General features: G+C 35.2%; 1 protein-coding gene across 1 annotated transcript in view; it reads left to right on the top strand.

Annotated features, from left to right (window-relative positions):
* CEP126 (centrosomal protein 126) overlaps nt 1-20,210 on the top strand; it is a 99,859-nt gene that overhangs the window by 18,747 nt on the left and 60,902 nt on the right. Inside the window, exon 3 of the mRNA XM_065944169.1 lies at nt 18,480-18,625. Coding sequence (XP_065800241.1) covers nt 18,480-18,625 — 146 coding nt within the window. The remainder of the gene's footprint in view (nt 1-18,479; nt 18,626-20,210) is intronic.

Raw genomic sequence — 20,210 nt, forward strand, 5'->3', positions numbered from 1 at the left:
TAAAGAAAAAGTGGAATATAAATACCATGGATCCATGTCTTGGCTATTGTAAACAGCAATGAATATTGGGGTGCATGTATCCTTTCAGACCATGTTCTTTTCTGTATATATGCCCAGGAATGGGATTGCAGGGTCACATGGTAACTCTATTTATAGTTTTTTAAGGAATTTGTTCTCCATAGTAATTATACCAACTTACATTCCAACCCCAAGTGTAGAAGGATTCCCGTCTCTCCACACCCTCTCCAGCATTTATTGTTTATGGGTTTTTTGGTTCTTTTTTTGATGATAGTCTTTCTGACTGGTGGTATCTCATTGTAGTATAGATTTGTATTTCTCTGATTATTAGTGATGTTGAACATCTTTTCACATGCCTTTTGGCCATCTGTATGTCTTCTTTAGAGGAATGTCTGTTTAGGTCTTCTGCCCATTTTTTTGACTGGATTGTTTGTTTTGATGATGTTAAACCTCATGAGCTATTTGTAGATTTTGGAGACTAATCCCTTGTCTGTCACATCACTTGCAAATATTTTCTCCTAATCTCTGGGTTGCCTTTTCACTTTCTTTATTGTTTCCTTTGCTGAACAGAAACCTTTGAATTTAAGTAGGTCCCACTTGTTTATTTTAGTTTTTACTTGTTGTATTCTCGGTGAGAGATTGAAAAAGATATTGCTGAGATTTATGTCAAAGAGTTGCAACACTGTTTACAATAGCCAAGACATGGAAGCAACCTCAATGTTCACCAACAGAAAATGGATAAAGAAGACGTGATGTGGAATATTACTCAGCAATTAAAAAGGATGAAATGGTGCCATTTGCCGCAACATGGATAGACCTAGAGATTGTCATACTGAGTGAAGTCAAACAGAGAAGGAGACATATATGAAATCCCTTATTTGCATGATCTAAAAAGAAATGATAAAAATGAACTTATTTAAAAAACAAATGGAATCATCAGTTCAGTTCAGTCACTCAGTTGTGTCCAACTCTTTCTGACCCCTTGGACTACAGCACGCCAGGCCTCCTTGTCCATCACCAGCTCCCGGAGTTTACTCAAACTCATGTCCATCGAGTCGGTGATGCCATCCAACCATCTCATCCTCTGTCATACCCTTCTCCTCCTGCCCCCAATCCCTCCCAGCATCAGGGTCTTTTCCAACAGGTCAGCTCTTCGCATCAGGTGACCAAAGTACTGGAGTTTCAAGTTCAACATCAGTCCTTCCAATGAATATCCAGGACTGATCTCCTTTAAGATGGACTGATTGTATCTTATGCAGTCCAAGGGACTCTCAAGAGTCTTGTCCAACACCGCAGTTCAAAAGCATCAATTCTTCAGCACTCAGCTTTCTTTATAGTCCAGCTCTCACATCCATACATGACTACTGGAAAAAACCATAGCTTTGACTAGATGGACCTTTGTTGGCAAAGGAATGTTTCTACTTTTTAATATGCTATCTAGCTTGGTCATAACTTTTATTCCAGGGAGCAAGCATCTTTTAATTCATGGCTGCCATCACCATCTGCAGTGATTTTGGAGCCCAAGAAAATAAAGTCTGTCATTGTTTCCACTATTTCCCCATCTATTTGCCATGAAGTGATGGGCCCAGATGCCATGATCTTAGTTTTCTGAATGTTGAGCTTTAAGCCAACTTTTTCACTCTGCTCTTTCACTTTCATCAAGAGGCTCTTTAGTTCTTCTTCACTTTCTGCCGTAAGGGTGGTATCTGCATATCTGAGGTTGTTGATATTTCTGCCGGCAATCTTGATTCCAGCCTGTGCTTCATCCAGCCCAGCGTTTCTCATGATGTACTCTGCATAGAAGTTAAATAAGCAGGGTGACAATATACAGCCTTAAAGTACTCCTTTCCCAATTTGGAACCAGTCAGTTCTTCCATGTCCAGTTCTAACTGTTGATTCTTGACCTGCATACAGATTTCTCAGGAGGCAGTTCACATGGTCTGGTATTCCCATCTTTTTCAGAATTATCCACAGTTTGTTGTGATCCACACAGTCAAAGGCTTTGGCATAGTCAATAAAACCGAAGTAGATGTTTTTCTTGAGCTCTCTTGCTTTTTCAATGATCCAGCAGATGTTGGCAATTTGATTTCTTATTCCTCTGCCTTTTCTAAATCCAGCTTAAACATCTGGAAGTTTATAGTTCACATACTGTTGAAGCCTGGCTTGGAGAATTTTGAGCATTACTTTACTAGTGTGTGAGATGAGTGCAATTGTGCAGTAGTTTGAGCATTGTTTGGCATTGCCTTTCTTTGGGATTGGAATGAAAACTGACCTTTTCCAGTCCTGTGGCCACTGCTGAGTTTTCCATATTTGCTGGCATATTGAGTGCAGCACTTTCACAGCGTCATCTTTTAGGATTTGAAATAACTCAACTGGAATTACATCATTTCCACTTACTTTGTTCATAGTGATGCTTTCTAAGGCCCACTTGACTTTTCATTACAGGATGTCTGGAGTAATCACCATCGTGATTATCTGGGTCATGAAGATCTTTTCTGTATAGTTCTTCTATGTGTTCTTGCCACCTCTTCTTAATATCTTCTACTTCTGTTAGTCCATACCATTTCTGTCCTTAATTGTGCCCATCTTTGCATGAAATGTTCCCTTGGTGTCTGTGATTTTCTTGAAGAGATCTCTATAGTTTTTCCCATTCTATTGTTTTCTTCTATTTCTTTGTATAGATCACTGAGGAAGGCTTTCTTATCTCTCCTTGCTATTCTTTGGAACTCTGCATCAAATGGGTATATCTTTATAGACTTAGAGAATAAACTTATGGTTGCCAGGGGGAAGGATGGGAGGAAGGGATAGTTAGGGAGTTTGGCATCAACATGTACACACTACTATGTTTAAAATGGATAACCAACAAGATCCTACTGTATAGCACAAAGAACTCTGCTCAATGTCATGTGGCAGACTGGATGGAAGGGGAATTTGGGGGAGAATGAATACATGTTTATGTATGGCTGAATCCTGTTGCTGTCCACCTGAAAATATCACAACATTGTTAACCAGCTATACTCAAATACAAAACAAAAAATTTTTAAGTAAAAAATAAGTAAGTAAATAATTCAACACCATGGGATTGCTACTCAACCTTAAAAAAAGAAGGAAATCCTATCATTTGTGACAACATGAATGAACCTAGTGGACGTTATACTAAATGAAATAAGCTAGATACAGAAAGACAAATATTGCATGATCTTTCACTTACACTTATATGTAAACTCTAACAACAAAATTGAACTCATGGTAACAAGGTGGAATTATGGTTTCCAGAGGCTGATGGAGAGGATGTGGGATAAAAGGAGAGAGATTGATCAAAGAGTACAAACTTTCAGTTATAAGGTGAATAAGTTTGTAAACCAAATGTACAGCCTGGTGACTGTAGTTAATAATAATATATTATAAAAAATAATAATGTATTATATGCCAGAAATTTGCTAAGAGAATAGAGCCCAAGTTATCACACAAAGTAATCAGGGGTGATGGGTGTGTTAATTAGTTTGACTATTGTAATCATTTCACAGTGTGTACATATGTATCAAAACATCATGTTGTAAACCTTTAATACATACAATTTTTATTTATCAAAAAAATTTATTTTTACATTGCCAAAGAAGACCATGTTTCTTCTGTGAAAAAGTGTAATTCCATGGTAAATGGGAGGCAGCAACATACCCTTCCAATGCTGAATTCTGCAGTGTCAGAGAAGCTGTCTCTCATTTTTATCCCCAGATCCTTTTATTCCCACAGTCCTTACCACAGTGCCTGACATATATTAACATGAAAGAAAATGAGTAACTACTCATTAAGTGACTAGGAAGGAACTACATTAATCATCACTTTTTTAATAAGCAAAGTTTTTTAGTAAGACTTTATTTTATTGAGCCTGTTACTGAGTTTGGGAGTGGAAATGTCTGCTTTTTGATCACATTCCATCCCTTTGTTTAATTTCATTCGGTCTTTCACAGTCCATATTTCCTATGATACAAGAAAGTGCTGTGTGAAATTATTTTTTACTATCTTTATGCATTTTATCCCAGAGAACAGGGCCACTGTGGAACATTATAAAATTATAGTGATAGTAGTTTTCTATCAAAATGACTTTATGATTATAGCATGGAAAGTAATCACTTCCTAGCTTTGGAAATGCATCATTCCTCATTGCCAAATTGCTGAACTGGTGTTATTTTCTCAATCTGAAAACTGCTAATTTTTTTCTTTTACTCAGCTCAGAACCTTTGCATGCTATTTTTTCAGCCTAAAGCATCTCCTTCCCCCTCATTCTTTTCATGACTGGCCTCCTTATTCTGAAAATTGTATCTTAAATGTCATGTCTCCAGAGAAATGTTCCCTGTTTACTTTATTTAAAAGGAGTTCCCTTGGTTCCCTATCATGGACTAAAGTTTCTTTACTTCAGAGCACTATGACAATTAGGAACTCTTTGTTTACTTGAATAGATTGCCTCAGTAGATTATAAATAACTACATAGACCATATCTGTTTTACTTATCCCCAGCAGATAAGTTAAAATAATAAATAACTACTTTTAAATGTGCACTGATCTATTGATGTTAATATGTGGTCAGACATTTGTTCAACAATTATTTATTGAGCATCCACCAAGTGCAAGGCTTTGGTATTCCAGAAATACCAAAATTCCAGGAATTCTAGAAATTAAGTTTTCAGTCCCTGTACTCAAAGAACTGAATATGATGGGAAAGAGACAGTTCCTATGCAATTAATTCTTTATTCAACAATGAATATTCCAAGCAGGATGCTGTGTGCTGACCCAACTATCCTTCTTAAGATACTGAGAGTCTAACAAGTAATACAGAAAATTGAAGAGATTATTACAGGTTAATGGACAAACACTATAAGAAAATCAAGCTTAATGTTCTTTGGGAAGCCAGTTTTGTTACACATGATGTCAGAGACAGAAATACTTTAGAAAAAGAGAGAAAAATTACCCCAAAAAGGCTGTTACATAGTATATCGTATAATATTTGAAAACCAGTTAAAACCAGACTGCCTAGTTTAGACTACCAGTTCTTTCACTTAGTGATTAATGTGGCCTTAGAAAAAAGTACTTAACATTTCAAAGACTGAGTTTTTTCATCTGTAAAATACTTAACTCAGGGAACTGTTGTGAGATAAAACAAGATAATACACATAAAATACTTGTCATATACAATGCCTGACCATAGTAGCACCTGGAATAAATGATTATTATTATTATGTCATTTTCACAGGTTGCCTTATGTGTAGTAATGAACTTTTCTTTCCCAGCAGTCTTCACCCAAACTTCCTCTTTAAATCAGTCCCTAGAATCCAGATTGTATTCCCTGTCCAGAATACAAAGGTCAGCTATATAAGCTCTTACCCATGTGCAGAGTGCCTTTCAGAACACAGTAAATGTGGAAAATGTCATCCCCTCCAAAGCAAAATGAAGGCTTAAAACAGGTGAAGATGTGATTATATTAGAAACTATTCCTAGAACCTCAAATTTAGATTAGTATGGATAAAAGTAAATTTTTAGGTGTGTAACAAGTTCTCTGCTTAACAGCTTCTATTTTTCTCTATGATAAAGTATGTGAGAGGAAAATAGAAGGTGATATTGTAGAAAGGTAAAAGAAACTAGTAGATATTTGATAGGTATAAAGGATGGAGTATGAGGAATCATTGTTGCCCCTCATTATCACTCCTAACCTATCTGTTTTCTTTAAAATCCTCCAGCTCTTTTGAAGCACATCCAGTCAAACTATGTTGCTTACCACTCTGATTGTGGTTATCTATAGATCCTCTATGTCATCCCTTGAAAGTTTTAGCACCTGGCTCTTTTTGTCTCCCTACCACTCTTCTAGTGATTGTTCTTTGTAATTTCAATATTTGCCTAAACCATCCATCCAACCTGATGGCCTGTTATTTTCTTGAACTTCACCCTTTCATTGACCTCAGCTGTTACCAATTGCTCCTCTACCTCCTAAACCTAAATTTCAAGCATTTCAATCTCTATACCTCCCATCTTTCCTTATCACTTCCTCCTAGTACTCTGAATTCAGCAATTCTAAGACCCTACCCCAGTCCACTTGTCTTATCACCGTTTTTCTGTTCATTGTGTACTCAGTCATGTCTGACTCTGCAACCCCATGGACGGTAGCTCACAGGCTTCTCTATCCATGGAATTTGCCAAGCAAGAATACTGGAGTGGGTTTCCAGTTTCTTCTCCAGGGGATCTTCCCTACCCAGGAATTGAACCCACTTCTTTGCGTCTCCTGCATGCATGCATGTTAAGTTGCTTCAGCCATGTCCAACTCTGTGACCCCGTGGACTGTAGCCCTCCAGGCTCTTGTGTCCATGGCAAGAACACTGGAATGGGTTGCCTTGCCCTCCTCTAGGGTATCTTCTCGACCCAGGGATGAAACCATGTCTCTCCTGTTTCCTGAATTGGCAGGCGGGTTCTTTACCACTAACACTACCTGGGAAGCAGACAGTTTCTTTACCACTGAGCCACTTGAGAAGCCCCTGTCATTCCATCCCTTGTATCCTCGCTTTTATTCAAACTGAATAAAGTGATCTATCATTATCATTCCCTTGCATATACTAATACCTCCAAATCCCTTGTAGTTAATTTCTACCCTTATAACAACCACTGTTCTGATTTCTATAATCAGAATTCATTTTGCCTGTTATTGTACTTTTGTTTCTGGCTTCTTTTTCTTAATGTTGAAAGTCATCCTCATCATTATATATATATATACATATATGTATATATACATGTATCAGTAGGTCATTCTTTTTTATTGTTGAGTGGCATTGCATTGTAAGAATATATCATACTTTGTTTATCCATTTTCCCATTGATGGACATGAAGTTGTTCTAATTTAGGACTATTAATAATGGCACTGACTGTGATAATTCAAGCTGAAGTGGTAAAACATGCAAGAATTGGTAAGAAATTTTTTTTGTGGATGTGTGTTTCATTTCTCCCAAGTAAATACCTAAAAGTAGAATTGCTGGGTCTTAGGGTATATGTGTGTTTATCGGTGTATGAAGCTGTCAAACAGTTTTCCAAAAGGGCTAACCATTTTACATACCCACTAACGATGTACATGAGCTCCAGTAGCTTTTTAACCTTCCGATTCAACCTTTTCACATTTAGCCGTATAATAGACTTTAAATGGTTTTATTTTGCAATTCCCTGATTAGTCATTCCTGTATAGTTTTTGTGAAGTCCCTGTTCTAATACTTTGTTCATTTTTTAATTGGATTTTCATCTTCTTGTCATTGTTAAGTTTTTTTATGTATTCTGAATACAGTTTCTTTGTCAGAGATATGTATTGTAAGTATTTTCTTCCAATTGGTGGCTTGCCTTTTCATTTACTTAATGAAATCTTTCTAAAAGCAGTTTTAAGTTTTAATAAAGAACAGTTTATCAGTTTTTTGTTCTATGGATAGTTCTTTTTGTGTCCTCTGTAAGACATTTTTGTCTACTGCAGGGTTATGAGCATAGCCTTCTTGTTTTTTTCCAAAACATTTATAGTTTTAGCTTTTTAGTTTAGGTTTATCATTCATCTCAGTTTGTGTGTAGTATGATATAAAGGTTGAGGTAGTTTTTTCCTTTAAGTGTATCTAGTTGCTCTGGCACCATTTGTTGGAATTGTTTTCTTTTTTAGTTTAGTGGCCCTGGCCTCTTTTTTCAAAAATCAGTGAACCGTGTATGGGAAGGTCTGCTTCTGTGTTGCATATTCTGTTCTACTGGTCTCTATATTCCATACCAATACCACACTGCCTTGATTATTGTAGCATTATAGGAGGAGAATTTTTCATATTTTATTTTTCTTCTATAGCAGTTTTGCTACCATTTCTTTTAAGAAGTTAGTCCATTTAATCTAAGTTGTTCAATTTACTAGCATAAAAATTGTTCATAATGCTTTCCTATTTTTTAAATGCCTGGGGTATTTGTAGTGATCTTTCATTCATGATGTTGATCATTTTTGTTTGCTTTTTTTTCATCACTTTTGATAGGAGTTTATCAATTTAGATTTTCATAAGCAATATTAGTCTGTGGTCTCTATTTTTTGTTTAGTATTTCATTGGTTTCTTTTCTGATTTTTGTTTTTTCCTTTCTTTAGAATAAATTTGTTCTACTTCTAACTTCTTAAAATAGAAATTAAATTATTGATTTTAAAACATTATGTTTTTCTAATATAGGTTTTTAAGGCTATTTCCCTCTTAACAATCTTATAACTACATTTAACAGGCTTGATATGCTATATTTGCATTTTCAGGTAGTTTAAAAAGTTTTCTTTTGATTTCTTCTTTGACCTGTGGCTTATCTAGGAATATATCACTATGGTGGTTTTTAATTTCCAGTTATTTGGAGCTTTCTTAGATATCATAATTGATTTCTAATTTTTCGGTCAGAGAATGTGTTCTGTAGAATTTAAATTTTATGAGATTCATTGGTATATATGTTATGGCCCTACCTAAGATTTCTTATGGTGTACTTGAAAGAATGTATATGTTGTATCTAAAACAGTTGGTTATAAACAGTTCTATAAATAACAAGGTCAAAGTAGTTGATAGTGTCCTTCAAATCTTCTGTATTCTTACTAGAATTATTTATCTGTTGTTCTATCAGTTATTAATAGTGGGATGTTACAATATGCAACTATGATTGTGGATTTATCAGTTCCTCTCTTTAGTTCTGTTTGCGTGATGTATCTTGATGATCTGTTATTTAAGTGCATACATATTTATGATTGTTATGTTTTTCTGATAAACTGACCCTTCTCTCATTATGAAATATTGTTTTTCATCTCTTGTAATACTCCTGTCTTAAGGCCTACTTCATCTGGTATTAATATATTTTATATATATATATATATTTTTTTTTTTTTTTTCCATGCTTTTTCATCCTTTGGCTTTCATCCTATCTGTATTTGCAGTGGTCCTCTTGGATTTTGCTTTATAACCAATCTAGCAAGTGTTTCAGTTATAAACTGTGAATAGCTATGAAAGGTTTGAGATTTTTAATCAGCTTGCAAGCTATTGATTTAGCTAACACAATTTCACATATGTTGTGGTGGACTAAAAGAAAAATATAACCCCCCTAATTCGAAGATAGACTTTCCATAGGAAAAGCAATAGCCAAAGAATATCTTGGGTCAATTCCCAACCTCCAGGCCCCAAAGGGCAATGCAGTGAAGGCCACAGCAGTTACATATGCAGTAGGATTCGTTACAGAGTAGGAAGCACAGAATTGGGCAAGTCTAATGCCCATCCTCCCCTCCAGAGAGAGAAACATCTTATCTTTACTCTGGAATGTAAACAAGTAGAGATCTCTATCTTTACTACTCCAGATTGTCTCCAGGAAGAAAGACCTTTCTAAGCTTTACTATCCTGGAATGTCTCCTTATACAAACATTTTTAACTAGGCTGTAAATGCCTTCAAAGAGGACCTGAACTATGTAGAAACATGAAATATTCATAGAGAATTATCTCCCAAAACCAAGGCTCTGCTTTTTAAATGGAGTGTTTAGTTCATTTACAATTAATAATTATTGAAATGGCTTAATTTTGGCCTATAATTTAACTTTGTTTTCTATTAATTCTTTATATTTTCTATTGTTTGTGTTTTCCTCCTTCCTGTCTTCCTTTGACTTAGAAAAAAAAAAGTTTCTTTTTTTCAGTTTTCCTTTTTTCAGTGGCTCTTGGAATTGCAATGTTTATTTGTAGCTGTTTATAGTTAATATTAGATCATTTCACATAAAATATAAGGATCTCAATATTTTAATTATGTTTACCCACCTCCCTAGCATCGTTTGTGCTATTTTTGTCATTTCTTTTATACCTATACATGTTATAAACTCACAATACAATATTGTACTTTTTTAATTAAACCTCCAGTTGTCTTTTTAACAGTTAAGGAAGAGAGAATTAATATACCCTTTTCCATTTACCTACATATTTATTGTTTTCAGTGTTCTTCATTCTTTTGCGTAGATCCATGTTTCCATCTGGTGTAATTTCCCTTTAGCCTGAAGAACTTCCTTTGGCATTTCTTGTAGTACAGGACATCTGGCAATACTCTCAGCTTTTGTTTATCTGAAGATAACTTTCAGTTTTAAAAGATAGTTGCACTGAATCCACAGTTCTGAATTAACAGCTATTTTCTTTAGCACTATAAAAAGGCCACTCTCTTGTCTTCTGACCTCCATGTTTCTTATGGAGAAGTTAGCTGTCATTCTCATGAAACGTTAGCTGTCATTCCTATTTTATTCCTGTATTTGTAGTATGTTTTTTTCTGTAACTACTTTTAATATTTTATGTCTGGTTTTCATTAGCTTGACTTAAATTACCTAGGTCTGTGGTTTGGTATTTATCTTTATAGGAGTTCACTGAGCTGCTCTTATCTGTAATTTAATGTTTTTTCACCAAATTTGGAAAATTTCAGGCCATAGTTTTTCAGACATTTTCTATCTTATTCTCTTTCCCTTCTATTTCTGGGACTCCAATTATACATATATTGTACTACAGACACATGATAATGACCACTTACCATTTGGTGACCCACAGGTAACTAAAGCTGTTACTCATTCTTTTGCCCTCTCATCTGTTCAGACTAGATGATTTCTAGTTAGTCCTCAAGTTTACTGACTCTTGTGCTATCAGTAATCTGCTACTAAGCCTACTAGGGGAAATTTTTCTTCCAGATATTGAACTTTTCAGCCCCCAAATTTCCACTTATTTCTTTTTTAAAATAACTTTTATTTCTCTTCTCAGTATGTTTTTATTTCCTTTTAAGTATTCAAGCTATAAAAAGCTCTCATACATTTGCTAGTCTGTATCTACTAATACAAGGGCTTCCTTGGTGACTCAGTAGTAAAGAACCCTCTTGCCAATGCAGGAGACATAGGTTTAATCCTTGGGTCAGGAAGATTCCCAGAGAAGGAAATGGCAACCCAGTTTAGTATTCTTGCTTTGGAAATCCCATGGACAAAGGAGCCTGGGTGGGAGTCAGACATGACTTAGTGACTAAACAATAACAATCTACTAATATAAAGCCAGTGTAAACATCGATTATATTTTCACTCTCTTACAAGAGTAATAATGGGTCAGTTCAGTTCAGTCACTCAGTCATATCTGATTCTTTGTGACCCTGTGGACTGCAGCACGCCAGGCTTCCCTGTTCATCACCAACTCCCAGAGCTTGCTCAAACTCATGTCCATCAAGTTGGTGATGCCATCCAACCATCTTATCCTCTGTCATCCTTTTCTCCTACTGCCTTCAATCTTCCTCAGCATCAGGGTCTTTTCTAATGAGTCAGTTCTTCATATCAGGTGGCCAAAGTATTGGGGTTTCAGCTTCAGCATCAGTCCTTCCAAGGAACATTCAGGACTGATTTCCTTTCGGAAGGATGGGTTTGATCTTCTTGCAGTTCAAGGGCCTCTGAAGAGTCTTCTCCAACACCAAAGTTCATAGTATCAATTCTTCAGCGCTCAGCTTTCTTTATGGTCCAACTCTCACATCCATATTTAACTACTAGAAAAATCATAGCTTTGACTAGACAAACCTTTGTTGGTAAAGTAGTGTCTCTGCTTTTTAATATGCTATCTAGGTTGGTCATAGCTTTTCTTCCAAGAAACAAGTGTCTTTTAATTTCATGGCTACAGTCACCATCTGCAGTGATTTTGAAGCCCAAGAAAATAGTCTGTCACTGTTTCCATTGTTTCCCCATTTATTTGCCGTGAAATAATATATAACAAATTTACAATTATTATTCCTTGCTTACTAGAATCTTTTCAGAATCTTTTGTCTTTTCAGTAACAGTAAAGTGGTTATAATTCATTTTTCCTGTTTTAAGATTCTAAACAACAAATAACTTGTTTCCCTGTTTTTGTGTCTGCTATGCCAAGTAAATGTTTAGTGTCTTACCTGATGACTCAGATATAAGCTATTAATGAACCACTTTACATATTTGAATTACAGAAAAAAAAATTTTTTTATTTGACAAATTCCCTTAAGCATCTGGACAGCCATGGATTTCTCAAGCCACCTCTCAGATACATAGTTTTGTCTAGAGAAGCTTACTTATTGGTCAGATTAAAGGACAGAGAGTGCATTCACCCACCCTAATTTTTGTGACAATCAAAACTCCTTCACAAATTTGTAAGCACCCAAGGAAGGGGAATTATCCCAGTGTTGAGAACCACTGTATTAGAATAATTAAAGGAAACTCTGTTTTAAAACAAAATTTTTATAAAATTAAATGACAACTATGTGTTTCCTTATGGATTAAGGGAAAATTATTTAAGAAGTTGTATTAATCCTTTTATAGGCCTTCTTAGTTTCTAACCTAGCTTCCTTCTTTTTAAGTCTTCACTGTGAAAGCTCTTCCTTCTTCAGAAAACCAAACCACCTACCAGAAAAGTTTATTAAAATAGGTGCTAGTCTGATATGTCCATTGAGCACTTAAGATGTAACTAGTCCAAATTTAAATATAAAACAACACTTAGTACAAAAAAGGATATAAAATATTTCAATAATTTTTACATTGATACATGTTGAAATGAAAATATTTGAGATATACTAAGTTAAATAAATACTGAAATTCTCCTGGTTTTCAATGTGGCTACTAGAAAAAGTAAAATTATATATACAGCTTACATTTTATTTCTCATGGACAGTGCTGATAAATTATATCTCAGTATGGAGACGCTTAAGTGTTCATCTGGTTGCATAGTTGCACAAAGGATCTTATAGCTACACTTGCTTTGTACATTACATAAGGTTGAGAAAACATCCTTCATATCAAAGACCTGAGGGGATTCTTATTTTTTATTGTGATAAAATATGTATAACATAGAATTTACTAGTTTAACCACTTTTAAGTGTATAGTGAAAGTGAAAGTCCCTCAGTCATTTCTGACTCTTTGCGACCCCACAGACTATACAGTTCATGGAATTCTCCAGGCCAGAATCCTGGAGTGGGTAGCCTTTCCCTTCTCCAGGGGATCTTCCCAACCCAGGTCTCCTGCACTGAAGGTGGATTCTTTACCAGTTGAGCCACAAGGGAAGACCTTTAAGTGTGTAGTTGTGACATTAGGTACATTCATAGTGTTGTGTAACCACCACCATCATCCATCTCCAGACCTTTTTCACCTTCTCAACTGAAACTTTGTGCCTATTAAATACTAACTTCTCATACCCTCACTCCCTCCAGCCCCTGACCACCAGTATTGCACTTTCTGTCTCTATGAATTTGACTACTCTACATACCTCAAATGTATGCATCTCTAGGTACCTCATATGTATGTATGCATGGTAAGTTGTTTCAGTCATGTCCGACTCTGCAACCCCATGGACTGTAGCCCACTAGGCTCCTCTGTCCATAACATTCTCCAGGCAAGAATACTCGGGTTACCATGCCCTCCTGCAGGGAATCTTACCAACCTAGGAATCCAACTCACATCTGTTAAATCTGCCTGCATTAGGCAGGCAGGTTCTTTAGCACTAGCACCACCTGGGAAGCCCAGGTACTGCATATAAGCGAAATTATGTAAGATTTTTCCTTTTGTGATTGACTTATTTAACTTAGCAGAATATCTTCAAGGTTCATCCATATTACAGTATGTGTCAGAATTTCCTTATTTTTAAGACTGCGTAATATTCCATTGTACGTGAATATTATGTTTTGATTATCCATTCATCTGTCAGTGCATGCTTGAGTTACTTCCACCTTTTGGCTATTGTGAAAAATGCGACTATGAACATAAGTATACAAACATATATTTGAGTCCCTGATTCTGACTCTTTGTGACCCCACAGACTATACAGTCCATGGAATTCTCCAGGCCAGAATCCTGGAGTGGGTAGCCTTTCCCTTCTCCCTACTTATTTGGGGTATATTCCCAGAAGTGTAATCATATGGTAATTAAATGTAATTTTCTGAGGGCTCACTATACCACTTTCTACAGCAGCTGCTTGTTTTACAGTTCCACCAGCAATGCATAAAGGTTTCAATTTCTCCATATCCTTGTTAACAGTTGTAATTTTCTGGGTCTTTTTATAAATATAATAGTCATTCAGATAGTTCCAACTAATGGAGATCTTTGGAAGGTTGTATAGTGACCTATGGCATTAAAAAATTTAAAGAGTTCTTGCCAACCGCCTCCCAACCCCATGTACTCCCAAGAGATACTTGACAGTTTCTCTACCAGTGAGTTGTACCAGTGCTCCTTCACTTTTTTCATTACCCAGGAGATATTATTGACACACTCACACACACACATTTTATGAACAAAATTAATTTTTTGACATTAGTTCTTTGAATATAAAATCAAGTGCCTAGGGACAGTCAGAAATAAGTGAAATAGGAAAGATAAGAAAAATAGGGAATGGGAGGCTTCCAGTTCATAATGGTAAAATAGAAGGACATTCATTCATTTCCTCCTGCAAGAGCACCAAACTCACAACTAGCTCTTGAACAACTTTTGACAGGAGGACAGTGGAACCAACCCAAAAAAAAAGAGATGTCCCACATCCAGAGACAAAGAAGAAGTTACAGCAAGATGGTAGAAGGGGCACAAACATGATAAAATCAAATTCCATGTCTGTTGTGTGGGTGACCCACAATCTGGAGAGTAATACCAAAGAAGTTCTCTCACTGTTGTGAAGGTTTGGAGCCTCATGTCAGGCTTCCCAGCTTGGGGGTTCAGCAAAGGGACCGGGAATCCACAAGGAATCTAAAGACCAGTGGGATTTGATTATAGAACTTCCACACAACTGGGGAAAACAGAGACTCCACTCTTGGAGGGCAAAACAAAATCTTGCATGCATCAAGACCCACCAAGACTGCTTCCCCCCTCTGTGGCAAGAAAAGAAGTGGCCCCACAGGAGACTGACCAGTCCCAGCACTGCTCCTGCTGCCACCGCTGCGCCTGCCCCTGGTGAGCCACGGCAGACCATGCCTCCACAGAAGGCTCTTTAACACTGGCGGGTGGGACTGGTCACCTCAGGCCAAACAACTGGCAGAGGGGGAGCACAACCCCACCCATCAGCAGATACTTGGATTAAGGTTTTACTGAACATGGGCCTGTCCACCAGAGCAAGACCCAGTTTTTCTGCACCCCAAGTGTCTCCCATCAGATGCTTACACAAGCTTCTTAGTCTCATCCACCAGGGGCAGACAGAAGAAGCAAGAAGACCCACAATCCCACAGCAGCTAGAACAAAAGCCACATTACAGAAAGTTAATCAGAATGAAAAGCAGAGGGTTATGTCCCAGATGAAGAGACAAGATAAAATCCCAGAAAAACAACCAAATGAAGTGGAAATGGGCAACCTTCCAGAAAAAGAATTCAGAATAATGATAGTGGAGATGATCCAGGATCTTGGGAAAACAATGGAGAAAATGCAAGGATTGAAGTGATTTAGCAGAAGGAGAAGAGAGAGAGAAAAGACCTGAGAAAATATTTGAAGAGATAATAACTTAAAGCTTACCTGACATGGAAAGAGTCAGTCAGGTCCAGGAAGTGCAGAGTCCCAGGTAAGATAAACCCAAGTAGGAACACACCAAGACATAGAGTAATCAAAATGATGAAAGTCAAAGACAAAAATAAAACATTAAAAGAGACAAGGGAAAGATGATAAAGGTTATCAACTGGTTGCTCAACAGAAGATCTACAAGCCAGAGGGAATGGCATGATGTATTTAAACCAATGAAAAGGAAGAACCTACAACCAAGGATACTCTACCCAGCAAGACTTTCATTTAGATTTGACAGAGAAATCAAAAGCTTTCCAGAAATCAAAAGCAAAAGTTAATAGAATTCAGCACCACCAAACCAGTTTTACAACAAATGCTAAAGGAACTTCTTTAGGCAGGAAACACAAAAGTAGGAAAAGACCTATAAGAAATAAACCCAAAACAATTAAGAAAATAGTAATAAGGTCGATCATACAAAGCAATAATTACCTTAAATGTAATTGGATTAAATCCACCAGCCAAAAGACATAAACTGGAAAGGCAAATGAAAAATGTGCATGTATGAACTTTCACTTACCACATGAGTCTACTTAACCCACCAAATTATATATAACTATTTATATTGTTAGGTTAATCATGTTTCCATTATGGCTTGCCATTGTAGTTATCTTTTATTTTTTGTCTAGCTACTGATTGTGAAAACTGATAAACATCTTTTACTATTGTGATTATGTAACTGTTATTCGCCGAATATCATTGGATCATGATTGGTCAATAGAAAGTAATAGAATTCTATATCACTAAAACTTCCATTTAACACAAAAACTTGAAATTCCTTTTTAAAATCCAGATGCATATCAGAGTTATCTTGGAAGTTTTTGAAAAGTAAAAATGCCCAGGTATTGCTTTTTTTCTCCAAAGCTCCAATTGTTCTTCTAATGAGAAGGCATGTTTAAAAACAACTGGACTATATGATGACCTTTTACTTTTATCTAGTTTGTTTCACTTTTTCTGTTTCATATTTAGTGCTCCCATTTCATTTAGTGTATGTTTTCCAATTTCTCCATCTCTTTTTTTGTTGTTCTTCTTCTTTCTCAAGCCTTTATCAAGGGTAGTAGAAAAGCTTTTGTATACATATATATAGTGTATGATATATATGTTTTTAGAAAATTTATGAATTTTTGCTGAGCTAAAAGATTTATGACATTTTGATCCCACTTGTTTGACTTAGTATGAATAGAATATTAGATTTCTAATTTACATTACCTCAAAACTTTGAATATAGTTCCATGTATTTGGCGTCTAGTATTACTGCTAATAGTCTAGAAAATTTATTATCTTAGTAATTTTTAAAAAATTGAATGAGGCTTGAAACTTCTAATCCAGTTCTGAGGCTATAAAGAATACTATGTTGTTAACAACAACTACAACAACAATAACAAAAAAACAACAATTAACATGTGATACAGTATTATTAACTAAAGTACAGATTTTGTTCAGATTTCACAAAATTTTATGCTAGTGTCCATTATTTGTTTTCATACCTTATTCAAGACTCCACATTATATTTAGTTGCATTGAGCAGCTTCAGCTGCATGCAACACATTCTAGTAAATTCTCTTTTCATTTTTATTCTGTTATACATATTTTCTAATTTTCCTTGTTATGGCTTGTTAGATACACCCATCATTTAAAAGTGGACATTTAATTTCCAAATCCATGGGATTTTTAAAAAATATATTTGATATTAATTTTTTCATTTTGATACTAATTTCTCATTTAAATATATCTTCTATGCAATCACCCTCTGTTTTTTCAGTATGCTAACTTTATTGAGGTTTTCAATGGCTAAGTCAAAGATCTTTCTTGGTAAATGTCACATTGCACTTGAAAATACGTGGGTTATTTTCAAATATAATTTCTAATATAATTCTACAATGATAAGGGAACAAAGTCTGTATGATTTCAGTACCTTTAGACCATGGAATTTTTGCACCTTGTTTTATGTCCCTGTATATGTTCCAGTGTCTCCCAGTTTATAGTTTATGAGAACTTGAATTTGTACAAAAATTGTGTAAATCATAATTATACTGAATTGAATCATAAGGCTTTGCAGATCTACTGTATCCTCCTACTTCTCTGTATAGTCATTCTAGTAATTTTTGTGAGTTTGATATTGAAACTCGAACTAAAAATCTTAATTTATTTACTTAAAACTACAGTTGTAATATATAGAGGAATTATATGTAACCTTGTTCCGTACTTCCTAACTCTCCTGTAAATCTGTTATCATACCTCCATAGTTTAAAAAATTTTAAAATTATTTAGAAAAAAAGAAAAATAGAGGATGGTAAGAATTATGAGAAGATGTTTCTAACCATAAGTGAATAAAGAGTCCAGGGTTGTCAAGTCTTTCTTGTTTTCAAAGGAAGTTGAGAATCACGATTTTTATGTAAATTGTCTGAATTTTTAGCACAACTCAGATTTAACATGACTGCCAATTTTAAACTTTTGGCTAAAAGAGAAATACACATTATTTTCCTGGCTACTACATAATTTGCAAGGCTTATTCTTTTACCAATCAGTTATTTTCTTCACAGTACAGAAAATAATGTAGCTTTTTAGAAGAGACTTTTTCCACTGCAGGGTTTGGAAACTGAAAATGGGGAGTGTGTGCAGGTCTGCCCCAAGTTAGAAAGAGATTCATTACATGCCTTCTTTTAGTTGCAAAAGCCTTAGGTAAGATTCTGAAATTACTACTTGCAAAGATATTTAAACTGTTAGCAAATGGCCTTTTTTTTACTTGAAAGTTGTTTTTTCTAAGTAATTAAACATTTTTTCTTATTTTCAATGTTTGAAATATGAAAACACTATTATATAATAAATGCATTGTTTTAGAACTATTTCTATGTTGAGATTTTTTTAAAATATACTACCTAATTCTGTTGTCTACATTGTTTTAAATATAGAGCTTTTGAAGAAAAACGAAAAGAACAAGAAGAAAGAGAACACCAAATCAGAGAACAGATACTTCAACAACGAAAACAGAAGGTGGAAGAAGTTACTGAAAAATTCCAGCGTGCCCATATTCCTTTTTCACAGCGGAAGAGAACAGGTGCCTTAATTTCTAGAGCAATATAAAAACAAAAATGAAAGTTGTAATCACATTCAACTTGAGTAGACAATAAAATAAATTAAGAAACAAAGTGGAAATTCAGCCTATACGTTTTGAATAATAGGACTTTTGCCAAATGAAAAATTGCAATTTGATATAGGTTTTGAAGAATTAATATTTTGTTGGGTCTGTTGGTAAATTTGAAAAGCATACATGTTTGATTGTACTTCATACTGGCTTGCAATGTGTTCTCTTTCTAAAACTGATTTAGTAAATAGCTTAACATTAAAAGACAATTTAACGTTTAGATTTAATAAGTTACCATCAGATTTATTTTGGCATTTTGTCCACATTTTTGTTCAAATTCACATTGAGAGACCAGCAAAATAAAGAGATCCATAAAGAGGGTGCATAATCCAACAATCAAAGTCTGGAGCCAATTAAAAAATTTTAAATGATTATGTTTGATTCTTCAGTATCACATCTATATTTTTATGCCTTAAATAGTAACACAGAATTAGCAACAAAATATCAAAGCTTCAGAAAGAAAAAGGACAAGCAGAACCTTTGTATATTTAGCAAACACATGTTGTACTGCTATATTGTACATGGGTCTGGGGTAAGCCAAGATGCCAAGATACAGAAAAATCTAATTGTACTCTACCATTAAAGACCCTACAGTTTATTTTGGAGATGAGAGTAATATAAACAAGTAACGTCAATAAATCTAATTGCTGTGGTAGCAGAATGTGTAAAGTACTGTGAAGTACAAAGAACATTGGACATATATAGGAACTTGCAGGATATCATCCCTGAAAAAATGACTTAATTTGAATCTTAAAGAATAAGCATTTTGCCAAGCAAAGAGGCAATTTTAAAAATCCCAGACATAAGGAACAACTTTTGCAAATAAATTATGAATTGCAAATCCAAAGTGTATCCAAAGCATAGGAAGGGAAAAAAAGAAAAGAAAATGGATACAAGACTAGAAAAATGAACTGGGACAATTCTCTAAGAAATTTGGATGCCATGCTAGGAATCTCGTCTTTATCCAGTATGCAGTCCACTTAAAGTTTTTCAACTGGAAAGCAAGCCATTACTGTGTCAATAAGAGAGCTTACTGAAAGTAAGAGCAACTTGTAAAACTGCTAAAATTAATACAGCTTAAACATGATAGAGGTTGCTTTTCCTTTTGTATAATGTGAAATACTCAGGTAGGCAGTCGGGAGCTGGTCTGAAGATTATGCAGAGTCACAGGAAACCCAGGCTCCTGTCTCACAGTTCAGCCACCCTTAGTATATGATTTATAGCTTCACCTTCAGTGGTCATATGGTAATAGCTAGAGCTCCAGACATCATGGCAGTGTTGTCAGTGTTGTAGACGGGAAGGGAGAAATACTTAAAGGACAGAAGGGTGTACCTCTGAACTCCGGTTAAATTATTTTCCTAGAAGCCCCCCTCTATCTGCTTATATTAATATCTAATTGGCAACTCCATCTGCAAGGGAGACTGGAAAATATAGGGGTTTTTAATTGAAGTATTGATTTACTTTTTTTCAGTATTCTAGAATTTTATTTTCAACAGTA

This window comes from Muntiacus reevesi, chromosome 9 (genome assembly GCF_963930625.1).
Source record: "Muntiacus reevesi chromosome 9, mMunRee1.1, whole genome shotgun sequence".
In the NCBI taxonomy this organism is placed as follows: domain Eukaryota; kingdom Metazoa; phylum Chordata; class Mammalia; order Artiodactyla; family Cervidae; genus Muntiacus; species Muntiacus reevesi.